The sequence below is a fragment of the Nomia melanderi genome, chromosome 4 (genome assembly GCF_051020985.1).
Source record: "Nomia melanderi isolate GNS246 chromosome 4, iyNomMela1, whole genome shotgun sequence".
Classification (NCBI taxonomy): domain Eukaryota; kingdom Metazoa; phylum Arthropoda; class Insecta; order Hymenoptera; family Halictidae; genus Nomia; species Nomia melanderi.
In genome coordinates this window covers 12945197-12958336 of record NC_135002.1, presented here as the reverse complement: position 1 = coordinate 12958336, position 13140 = coordinate 12945197, and the positions used below count along the sequence as shown (strand labels likewise).

The window sequence follows — 13140 nt, the reverse complement described above, 5'->3', positions numbered from 1 at the left end:
AAATGTAAAGAGCTTCCTTTGTGTATTAAAAATGCACGTGCATGTACGTAAATATAGGTATCTTATATACGTAAGTATTGTTGATTCTCGACTATTAAGCAGCCGATTACATATATGGACTAGAATGTTTTTTTATTGAAAGTATTGTTCTCCACTTTTCGTTATTTTCAGTAGTTGATGGTTCGATTGAAATGGAGTCCGCTTGTGCATTGGGGCATTTCTAACGCTATCGGTATGTCAGAACAATACAGAAAAATACATTGTATGCACAGTCTGTAGATAACTTAAGTCTGTGCCTATATCTCGTCAGTGATAAGATATTCAGTCTACTTTATCCCTCATCGGTAACACGAATTATTATGTTTATAGATTACAGTAATCGTAAAATTCGTAAATATTCTTTAAAATAAACTCTTCGATAGGGAGCATATATAATACTTTATTTTATATCCACCTCCATTTGAAATTAAATGGAAAAATTACAAGGATGAAATAGTTTTGAAAATACGAGAAATAAAAGCAAATAAATAATGGTATTTTGTAATAAAGTATTAATTATAGATCTTTTATTACTTTTAGTATTTCATAACGTAATTATGAAGGGATGGGGTTGTAATCAATGACCACGATACAGGTAGAGATTTAAATCATTTTCGTTTAATATTTCAATGTAACATCATAGAAGATCTAAAATATTTCACAAAAAGATTTATGGTGACGAAGAAGCCTTATCTTTAAAAGGAACGTGGGCATCCCTGGTATAGGGAGAAGAAAGAGGGAAACAAATTCGCCACATTTGTTCATGGACGCTGTGAAAGCTCGATTCGAATTCATAAGTTACATAGTTTTCGTTATAATTCTCTACACGGAACATGTCACTACGGTGTCTATTAGTGTCTCGACATGTAATAATTATTAACGATGGGACCAGACACGAAACAATATTGAAACAGTAACAATATATACTACCAATCATATGCATCAGGACACTTTACACATGTACCGTAAAATACATGAATTAATTACTTTCTTACTAAACGTACTAGTTGTGAAATAATTTAAATATGATCATTTGTTTCTATATTAATTGATTTTAAATATTATTTCAACTATACTCTGATGATATGTTTTTAAATCATTTCTCAAATTTCTTGTATTAATTTCATTTAAATAAACATCATATCCAGCAATGAAAATATCAATACAGAATATTTTATCTAGCATTTAAATGACATTCTATCGAAGATAAGCAAATGTCCAGACACATTTGAGCGATAGTTTATGTTGTACGTTAAAGATTTCTATGAGCACTGCGAGAAACAAAAGCGATACTTTCAAACATAATCAAACTGTGATTATTAAAAGTTCAATTATTAACAATTCTGTGCCTTGTTAAAAATTCAAAGCGTTGCAACAAAATTTAATTCAGTTAGTATGTTTACTTATCCTAAGTCATTATTGCTAATAATCACGTATAATAGATTAAATGTTAATATATACATTAAAAGAAGCATTCGTTTGAAAAAAATACGTCTAAATATTATCTATACGTAGACAACGAACTTCAAACAAATTTACATTTTTCCAAGCTAACGAAAGTGAAATAATAATATTAGTAACTTACTGAAATTTATCGCGTATCGGACATTTACATCATCTATAAGTACATAAAATCCGCAATTCACTTATAAGAATACCTTAAAATTAATACAGTGCATTCGAACATTTTATAGCTATCTTCACCATTTTCATTTCTCGTATATTTGTTCATACGCATATCTTAGCACCGATAAGATTTTAGTATAATACGAAGTACTTAACAAGCTTCGAATATAACGCTTATCCCTACAAAAGTATAAGTAACAAGTTTTATTTGCTCCTATAACAGTTCATTAATTATTTCTAATAATAAAATATTTATGGAATTTTTTTGTACAATATAAACAGCTTATTTACGACGCAGTAATCACCGACAAAATGGCGAGCGTTTTAAAATTAGAAAAGGTGAGATTTGTCTGTCTAGATCATTCGAATTTAATTAATCTTTGTGTACCATTCAAGTATACATTATTATAAATTGTTTCTAAACTCTATCATTGATTTGCTAATGTGTTTACCATAAATTTTATAGTGCTACTTCAATGATAAATTGGATGCGACTCTATTATATTCATTTGATTCGGTAACATTCAAAAATAATAATATGATGGTGATGATGATGATGATGATGATGATGATGATGATGATGATGATGATGATGATGATGATGATAATAATAATAATAATAATAATAATAATAATAATAATAATAATAGTAATAACGATAATAGTAATAATCGGAAAAGCTTTCATTCGAGTAAAAATCAGGTTCACTAATTCAAAGCAGGTATTCCAATTTTTCTTGTGTCCTCAAGATATATGTATATCGACACTTCGAAAGCTGATTTTTAAGACAATTAAAGCAAACAATTACATAGTATACTTTTTAGTAAATACTAACATTCTAAATAAATCAATATAACTAAGAATTTATTTTTGTAAGTGTAGTTTGAATATAATACAAACAAATTTGAATATTAATTCATTTTTATACTAAATTCGATCCCATCACTAATAATTAAGTAGGCGAAAGCACCCCAATTCTTTCGGCCAAGGTTATTAATTCGATATTCTGTTAAGATTTATTAATGTCTTTCGATGCTTCATGTTTCTTAGTTGGAACAGGATTGAAACAGGATAAACTTTGAAGATCGTGTTTGAAATCGCTACTGCAAAAATCTGCGGGTTTCGAATTTCAATTCGTAGCAAATGTAATTAATAGCGTGATATATGCGTATTTTAGTTCTTCTTCTGCATTTTGATCGATATATTTCTTCGATTATTATACAGACTGAGCCAAATAAAATATTACATTCTTCGATTTCCTTGAAAACTCAACACAGTATTAGTTCCAGCGTTTTCTCAGTTGAATGAATTTAATATCAATGTCTGTGTGTAGCCTTTGAGACTGCGCCTTGCAATTTTTTATTTAGCCCATCCTATGAAGATCTTTGTATGTTAAAATATTCTTGTTTCGCTTTAAACGTTGTTAATAATGACATTAGAAGTATCATAGCGAGTAACTTTCTTCAATAAGAAATTAATAATTAAATTCATAATAAATTTAAATATATTCACTTCACAACAAAAAATAATTCTTTATTAGCAATGCGTTATCTGAGCTAATTTATTTTGGACATTAACAATTAGATATGAATTTTAAACAAATTAAATAGATGTATAATTTCTATGTAACTATCATTTTGTTTGTAACAAAATTATTCCTTGTTTATAACCAAACAAATTACTATTAATGTTAACGTTCATATAACTTTTAAATAATTTGATAAGAATTGTTGCTGAATTTTATTAGCATTGGCTAATTTCGTTGAACGAAAAGCGAAACGAGTTTCATCAATCAGCTATTCGTTAAAGGTAACAAACCATGCGTGCAAATGTTCAAATACTTCAGTTTTTCATGCTTCACTAACGATAAAAGCTTCTGATATGATCATATAATATTAATTACTCATTCAGGTGCAATCAAATTGAATCAATTGCTCGGTGCAAGATCTTTTTTTTTAATATCTCAATTCCATTCATTCGGGAACAAAAGGATCAACCACCGCAGCATTGTACAGATGTGATTAATGACCTTATTATTGAGTTTCAAATATCTGTTTCTTCTTTTTTTACTTACAATGTGATAGAACTGATAGCCTATTCATATTGAATTATTGAGTTCGTGAACTCTCGCAAAAATCAGTTGAAAACGAACTTATTACACGAAGTCTAATATCACGCTGCCTTATCGCACAGGGTAGATTGAAAAATATGGTACAATCAAGGAACAATAACCAAATCATTATAGAATTGTATCATTGTTACTTATTCTCATCATACTTTCAAATAATATTAGTATCTCGTTTATCAGGATTTTCGTTTCATCCAACTTTTATTTATTATTACAAACTGTAACATAAATATTAAAAAATCTAATATAAAAATAAAATTAATTAAAGCAAATGCTTAGCGAATATTTGTCTGCAATTAAAAAGTACGCTTTGTGCAAATGAACAAAGCACAAATGTTTGATCATTTCTATTTACGAATTACACATAACTACGAGCAGTGCTTTAATAATTTTCGACAACAAACCGTTTCAGTGGCAGAGAATCTTTCTGTTAATATTCTTTATCCGATTGTACCAAACTTTTCAATCTACCCAATATTTAATTTACCCTGAACATCTTCTACCTTCTTCATCAATGTCCCGTTAATTACGGCCGACTGAAAAAACAACCTTAATAATTATTATAACCATACAACCAACGCCCTAATGGACGCCATATTTAATTCCTCCACGTGTTCATGAACGATTCGGATATCGTTCCGTCAAAGCGGCGTCTTCTCGCGTTTTCTTCCCGCGACAATCTCCTCTGTGCCCCGTGTTTTCTTCATTTTCTTCCTCATACTTTCTTCTTCGGGCTCATTGGAGCCAATGCGAGGGTCGGGGGAATCGATTTCCGGTGTTCCTTAAATGTACTCGGCAAACATTATCCAATAAGTTACGTTTAATACAGCGAATAGGAATGGGAAGAAGACCCGTGAGACTCGATCGATATTCAGGGCACGCATCCGCGCCTTTTGGGCCGGTGTAGGGCCCGGAGGCGGACCTGGCGGCGGTCCTCGTACCGCTCCCGGTGGCGGACCCCGTGCTGGACCTGGCAGATTACTTGGTATCGGACCTGCCGACGAGTTCTGCGGTCGGCCGGCCAACAACATTGCGTTCTCCTGCGTAAAAACAATCGCAAGTTGAACTGCATATCTTAGTTTTGTAAAAATTTTACAGACTCAGAGTTATATAAAAATTGAATCTTCGAAGGTTCAAGGTTTAACCTTTGCAACGTTTGCATGGCCAAAAGAATTTTCGTTACTTTGTGGTACTAAATCGAAGAATGAGGAAATTTATTTTAATGTAAGAAGTTAAGAATCAATGTGGAAAATATATGAAAATTCAAGAAGTGCAGTTATAGCTAATTTGCAGCTCAGTCCACTGCCTCGTCTCGTTAGACGGTCTATAGCAGCGGCGCACAGTCATCGCTTTAGTACCTCGGAACTTCGGAGACTTCAACGCGTGGATAGAAGACGTCGCGTTATTGATTCGTTTAACCGCCCGATTAGTGTAGACATTTCGATTAAATATTTATTTGTTGATAATATCAATTCATTATTTGAATTTGTTGGCATTTCTAAATTTTCTTTTTATTTATAGAAAAAACGATTATATTGTACTATCCAAATATTCTGTTTATTTTTTTGGGACTATATATAGTTCGGAATATAATTCCTAGTACGAATGGAAATTCTATCGAAAGTATTACTATTAATTTTCAAGTTCATGTTTTGTATGTTTGAACTTAAGAATTGTTGAACTCTGAAAATCTTTCAAGTAACAAACATTTAACTCTTCAGAAACAGCACACAATTCTCGGTTTCTTTAAATTCCTTCAAATTCTGTTTTCTGCATTACAGATATTACTATAATTTATTGATAATTTAAATCTTTTTATACCTTTTTATAGCTATCTTTAATTGCAGAAAGTAGAATAAATAATAGTTAAATAAGAAAAAAAGAATAAAGGGAACGGTATTAGAGTCAGTATCCTGCACCGATGTCACCCCTGAAGGGTTAAATTGTGTCTGATCTAACCCGATCTTTTCAACCAGGCGTTACCTTAGTGGCGATATCGAATATTTTATCGAGTTTCGCTGTATCTGCGCCACTACAAGAAGGCGGTGGCGGCGGTGGAGGTGGTTTCGCGGCCGGCGCGTCCGAATCGCCGAGGACAATGTTCACCAGACAATACTCCATCAATGCCATGAACACGAACACCGTGCAGACTGACATGAACGCGTCCACTGCCTTCAAGTATGAAACAGGAGGCAGGGACGCTTGACTCTTCGCGTGCTGCGTTGACAGAGTCAGCAAAGAAGTTACACCCAACGTCACTCTCGCTGGTGCCGCTTCCGGTTTTATCCAAAACGAGACCCACTGTACAAGACATCACAAGTTTAGTTCATTTTCAATTCGTTTCAACGCGATATATTTAGTAGAAGTTCTTTCTAGTAATTAAAATCAGATTCTTTATGTTACACAAAAATCGATTTCTCTATGCAAAGAATAAACAGAAATCAACGTTTCCATTTAATGATTTAAAAACTTTGAAAGCAATAATAATGTATAGTATAGTTTCGAATATTTATATAATATGGAATACGACTAATAAGAATAATAATATAAACGTAATTCTGGAAGGATAGAATGTACTACTCAGTTAAATGTACAGAGTTACCATGCAAAGAAGAATAGGCAGTGATTAGCTTCACTTACCGACATAATAACGATCAGACAAGTAGGAACGTAGGTGTGAAACAAATAATAACCGAGCCTACGTTTCAGGACGAAGACTACCTCGAGGCAAGTGAAATTACCTACACAATAAAACAATCGTATTAACCGAAGATTAATATTTTAGAAACAGATTCGGACAGTACCTAATTCGGGCTACAAATATTTTATTGTATATCGGTGTGTAAAACCTTCGAGCAATAATAAATGCCATAGTCTCAATTGCACCCGGTGTATTAATGTATCGATTCAATAATTCCTTCTTCGATAAAACATTTATTCCACAAAATTATCATTGAAAAATCATCATTGAAGAGAAAACTACGGATTGTGGCCCGATATTTTCGCGCGTCATTGTGTATTCACGTTTCCGCAGACAACTCTCTATTCAATCAACCCCTCGCGTTGATAGTAGATTTCGAGTACCGCGGGGGAAAACGGACATTAAACAACCGCAGTTCTGTTTAACGTCATTGATATCATCCCCGGGGAAAGATCGTTCATGCGAGAAACGTTTGCGCGAGCGTTAATTAGATTAATTACGGAGGACAAAGGAAACGCGGACGATTTCTTTTGCTCACCTGTCGAATAGACCTGCGTGCAATCGGCCGTATAATTCTTAACCAGTTGCAGCTGCGGCAACTCGATGTTCTCGTCGACGACGAGTGGCACGTCAGGATCCCACTGGAAGATCATTTCGTCCGTCGTGTGCGACACTGTTGACCGAGTTATTTTGTCCTTGTACAAATCGCATGATATTCAGAACGCGAAACGAACGATCGTTCTCTAGGAATAGGGCCTGCCGAATGCGCTGTATTCATGCGGGTGCTATGGTATTGCTTCGTTTGAGAATGAGAGGCCGAGGACTCCGATTTCTGTTCAATCGGAGTCAACGAGCTAAATGGAGCATTGTTACTTAGATAGTCTGAAACGCCTTTCTTACAAATGTTATTTACAATATTTACCATAAGAGGGTTTTGTTTGCTGAGATATAGTACTTTATATGGGAAAGATAATAGTACTATATAAGAAGAAATGGGAAAAGAAGAAGAAATAGATTTGATAAAAATAGCAAGTAACGTAACGGTACCTAATATAGAACACCTAATTTCAAAAGCTAGCTAAAAGAAATATGCATTTTTTTCAATGAAACTCACATCAAAAAACAAAGAAGTTAATAAACATACATATAGTGATCGATAACAACGCAGAAATTTAAATGTCTTTGAACATGCAAAAAATGTAAATAAAGTCAAAAACAGCGACCTGAAAAAATGACTCTTAATATGGAACACCTAGGTAATTTGTAAACGAAACTCATTTTTATCGTGAGAAATGAATATTTTTTTCCATTATTATCATTTTTGTAATTGCCACCGTAAAATAAAAATATAACGTAATTTTATGAAACATTAAGAAAGAATGTGCAGTCAATATAGAACGTGTTCCATATTAGGAACCCACGTATTCCGATAGAAAAATAATAACTATTCTAATAATATTGATTTATTTATATTAAAAAATTTGATTATTTATCTCGTCTTTTAGACAATTAAACGTACTATCAATCACGATAATATGACAACTATTAATATGACTATTATAGAGTATAAGAAAAAATAAACTTTCATTGTTGATGTTATTATTGGTTAATTATTTCACATTATGTTTACTATGAATATATAAATTTAACAATACACTTATTAATTTATTCCAATAGCAAATGTTTATAGACGCTCGTTAGACGAGTTTAAGAACGTGCAATGCTAATCTACGCAAATCGTGAATAAGAAACAAGTCTTTTAATTCTATAAGCCTACAAAGGAACTAAAAGTTTTGAGAATTTTTGAAAAATATTTTACAAGAATAGTATAACTCACAGCTTTCCATTTGTAGCTTGCACTCCTGCGTATCGTGAGGATAGATCAGGAAATTCATAGCGCAGGATAATTTCAGCGTTAATCTGTAACATAGAAAACACTGTACTGCTCTTATTATAAAATTAAGGAGAAAATAATTAATTATTAATACCTATTTACAAATTTTATTTAAGTAACACATTTGCAAAATACTATTTTAAACATACTTTTCAATAATATATAGAATAATATATGGGCAATATATTAGATTGTTACATTAAAATGATTGAAAAACAAGTCAAATTACAAAGATATTAAAAACATTTGTCCCTTACTTGACCATGTATAAAATAGTCTTGTCTTTGTATAGCCACAAGTAGTGATTAGGAATGGTCATTGTCTGGAAGGTCACGGACTTGGCATTCTTGAAGAATGAATCCGGCCGCCACATATTCTTCAACCAGTCCACTTCTAATAATCTTAACATTACAGTAAAATTTGAATAATGTTGTAATTATACGCAACAAAATATTATAATTATATACGAATTCACTCAAGATATACATAAATCTAAAAGATCAGCCACAAAATATTTGAAATAAATTCAATTTTCTATTGAAACTATTATTCGATAGACCACGCACCTATATTCAGACGTCATGTTTTCTGGCAATCGTAACCTGTTATCTTTCCAGGTTTGAGCGAAAAATATGTCAGCTGCATACGTCTACGAAAAACATACCACGATAATTCATTCTCGTATTTCACAGTTGCCTCTATTTCTATGCACGATTATTTTACGAAAACCTATGATTAATTAATTTCTTTGAACAGTATTACTATGGTACTTTAAATTTTAGTCATTTATAAACAGCAAACATTTAAAACATAGTTGAAACTATAGAAAGAAAGTTTTGTTGAAGATAGTATCTTATCTTGGAGAAATTTGATTCAGGCTATGTTGCATTTTTTGTGTTCAACATTAGACAGTACCATTGAATTTTCATCTATAGAATCGAGACCCATTACGGTAACGTGGAAGTAGACGACAGTTGCTTGTCCATCTTTTTTCGGCGGCCGCATTTTGTCATAGAGCTTCGGGTCTTCTGGTAAAAGATCGAAGAATTCCAAGCTCCTTCTGAAATTTCAGTCTTCGTTGAGCGTTTAATAATACCTTCTTTTTTAAAGAAGCGAAATACATGTCAATTAATAAATCCATTTTTTAATCAAACTCTTGGATAATTAAGGAAAAAGAAATACTTTGAGAACAAAATGGAGTCTTCTCATTTTACATTTACAAATTTCTACAATATATTGAAATTGTAAGACTATGACATGTTCTATTAACGAACATTTCACACAAATACTAACTAGTTCATCATGAATAATTCTTATTAGCAGCAGTATCATTGATTATTTATTTAACTCTCGATTGGTTTTGTACAAAAGATTCCAAATTTTAAACAGAACGTATCGTTGTTACAGTCATTATTAGATAAATGGCTATTTCGCAAGAAAATAATCATTTCTGTGTTCAAACGATGAATTATAAAATTAATTAGTAATTAAAAAATGTTTCTTCTCGAATATGCCAGAATTTTCATCGACCAACTTGTTCGTCTGGGGAAGAAAAGTAATGCGGCTCGAACGTATGACTGCGTCGTTGCATTGTTCATTAACACACCATCCACGAATCACATAATGCAGCCAGTCACGATTGAAATCACAAAAGTCCAGAGCCACTCTTCCGTGTGCACTGTACCGCTCGTTTGTCACACCTCGTTGATTTTTCTTCAAACGCACCGAGCAACACATTTCATCCCGCCAGAAGTTTACACGAGCAATAGCAATTTATTACTTTCACGTGATAAACCCTGAACTGAAGATGTTGTAACTCATGGAAACCGCCGTATCATCTTTGATGCACTGCACTTTGCAATTATCACTGCATTATTGTTTCAGATAAACATTTTAACCTCCTCACAGCTACCACGAGCAACCATTTAGACACTGATCACTATAAAAAATGAACCGTTAAAGCATTTAACTATTTTCAATTATTTAATTTTGCACAATTTTCGTTTTCTTCAATGAAAGTGATTTCATAAACTTAGAAGTCTCAGTGATTCGATATTAAAAATAATATGCAATTGTATTAAATATTGTAACTCATTTATTACGTAAACTTTATGTGCTCAGTTGTTTGGGCATACTCAGTAAAATCTCTTATAAATGGTAATGCTATGTTATATATCGGTTTTAAATTAATTTTTGTTGAAAACCTTTTACGAATGATTTTACAACCGCATTTGCTACTTTCAGTAAAAGGTTGCGCATACAATACAAAACTGAACATATAAGGAACGAATTAAGAAAGTACTAGCAAAGAAACAGAAGAATGAAGTACTAATTTATAAAAAACAATACTGAGTTTCCAAAATACTTAATCATAAAAAAAGAAAGTGACAGTTTTTCTCATCACACCTTTGATTACACAAGCAGAAGAAGTTCTTTACAAAGAATTTTTTATATCTAACAAAATTGGTCGATCATCGCAATTAATTCTCATTTTACAAGCCCATTTCAAATTATCGTCAACGCAATGATCAGTACCAAACAAAATCTAAACTTGGTCTACCAAAAAAGTAAAAGAAAAACAGCAGATTTTGCAATGACAGAAACTTTACGCAATTACAATATTATCCCCCAAAAGAACTTCATACCCAAACGAACCCCCCTAAATTCCGACCACTATCGTTTACAAACATTTTACACTGTATAAACAAAACCCAAAAACAAATTACTCCATAGAATTTAACCAAAATAGGTATTAAAATTACACATCATTGCGCGCAAAGGTGCGTCACAGGAAAGATTACAAATCCGATCAGGAAGGACTGCCGTCGGGTGCAAAGATGGCCGACGTAGCGGCCACCGAGTCGCGAGGAAGGAAAGTGTCTTGCGAGGGATAATTCTTACTGAGCGTCCGCGGCGCGTCCCAGCAGAAGAAGAAGTACAACCGAGGAGAGGATTGCGGAAACCATGCCGCCCCCATGTGCCTCGTCCATCGACATCCTTCGTCGATCCTTTTTCAACGCATCTTCCTTGCACGAGAAGCGAAAAGGGAACGGAAAAGCGACGAGCGGATCTTCGCGGGAAGATCGGAGATCGCCGAAAAAAGAAAGACGCGAGATGTAGAAAGAAATCGACGAGAAGAAACGATCAGTTTCAGCGAAACACCCTTTCGCCAGTGAAACTTAGGGGATCCGGGTCCAGCTGCCCCCTTTTCTCAGAGTCTGTCTTCTTCCCTTTTCCTTTCCTTCCTTTTTTTTCGTTCTTTCCTTCGCCCGTCTGATCGTTATTCCCCGATTCGCGAGGACGTGCGACCGTCGACTGACTTCTTCAAACGACTTTGCCGAAGCTGCAGAATCCTCATCGTCGCCGGGTAGAGAGGCAAGAAGGTGGAGGTGGTGGAGGCTCGTTGGTAGCGGTGGTGGTGGCGATAGAGGTGGTGGACCAGCATTCGATATACTCTTTCTCTCTCCCGCAACCCCTCTCCCCCGGTTCTGCCGCTCTTAACTCGATACAGAGGGAAGAAGAATGAGTATAGAAGGGGTAACTCGCGCTGCCGTGCAACGTAGACGAAGACAGGTTGAGAAAGGGTCGAGAGTATCACCCGGAGGACCGACGATGGAAAGAAGTGGTGGTAATCCCCCTGGGTTCGCACCGTTCACGGGTGCCGCCACGACACGAATTTACCCCAATGCGGTACGCCCGTGTGGTGGCATCGCGGCTGATGCCGTAATCTCGCGTGCCCCAGCGACGCGTTAACACGTTGACCGTCAAATCACTCGAGTCAGTCACTGAACAAATTACCTTAGGATCAGAGGAATCATCTGAAGGAAATAGGGACTGAGAAGTCAACGTTTTCACGGCAATTGTTCTTTCAAATATCTTGCACTTCATAGACCTGAAGAAATTCGGTTTGTTAAAGACGAATGTATTCATTTTGGCGATATCAGAGTTTTGTATGTGGAATACGAAATAACAAAGAAATAATTTACTTATTCAGATAGTAAGTGATCTGATGATAGTTCTCTTTTGTTCTGGTATTTAACCCCTTGTCCTATGATATCGCGTTAGACTCGTGATGAAAATTTTCAATTAAATTTGATAAATCTGAGTGTTATTAACTTTTTTTGAATATAAATTAAACATTACTTTACTATTATCAACGGTTAATCTTTGGTGCAAACGTAGACATAGAATACGCATCAAATTCTTTTCTTTTTCTAGGAAATTATGAACAATAAAGTATCTTTAGCAAGCACAGTAGCGAAAAAAATTATAGAGTAAGGGGTTACAAGATGCATATGTAATTCAGCTACCTCCGACGAAGGTTTTTAATACTTTAAGAAATTCTTTACTACGGGGAAAGAATGCCAGGGAGAATCAGAAGACGTTGTTTAGAGGACCTGGAGGTTTAGATGTTCGTTCGGTTGAAGGAACAAGCGAACACGCTCGTGGTAGTTGATGATAGAATTCTCTTGAAATAAGGGGCTTCTAATTTTTGTTATCTTGCAGGCAGTTTGGGAGATGTATTTTTTCAGATACAATTGAAAATAAATTCAAGAAAGTGTAATAGCAAGTTATGAAAGAAATTGTTACTTTTCTAATACCTGCATAACTTTTTATCAATTTTTTAATTCAATTTGTACAATAAGTTTTTAATTGATCCTATCAATGATCTAAAAAAATAGTGTCTTTTGAATCTCTTATTTTGAATATTTCTTTATAATTAACTAAGTGTTGTGTGTAGAAGTAAATAAT

At 33.9% G+C, this 13140-nt stretch overlaps 1 protein-coding gene across 2 annotated transcripts; it reads right to left on the bottom strand.

Moving 5' to 3' along the window:
• Nucleotides 1-635: 635 nt before the first annotated feature.
• ort (glycine receptor ora transientless) lies at nucleotides 636-11748 on the bottom strand. Of its 2 annotated transcripts, none has more exons than XM_031973124.2 (9): nucleotides 11290-11748; nucleotides 9304-9448; nucleotides 8955-9037; nucleotides 8646-8789; nucleotides 8332-8414; nucleotides 7033-7167; nucleotides 6434-6534; nucleotides 5777-6094; nucleotides 636-4833 (listed from the first exon to the last, which is right to left on the bottom strand). In XM_031973124.2, exons 1-9 carry the CDS (start codon nucleotides 11382-11384, stop codon nucleotides 4576-4578), a joined length of 1362 nt encoding a protein of 453 aa, XP_031828984.1. In that variant the 5' UTR covers nucleotides 11385-11748; the 3' UTR covers nucleotides 636-4575. The 2 variants fall into 2 exon arrangements, with proteins under 2 accessions (XP_031828984.1, XP_031828985.1); XM_031973125.2 differs by lacking the exon at nucleotides 11290-11748 and adding an exon at nucleotides 11153-11271.
• Between the last annotated feature and the right edge of the window lie 1392 nt (nucleotides 11749-13140).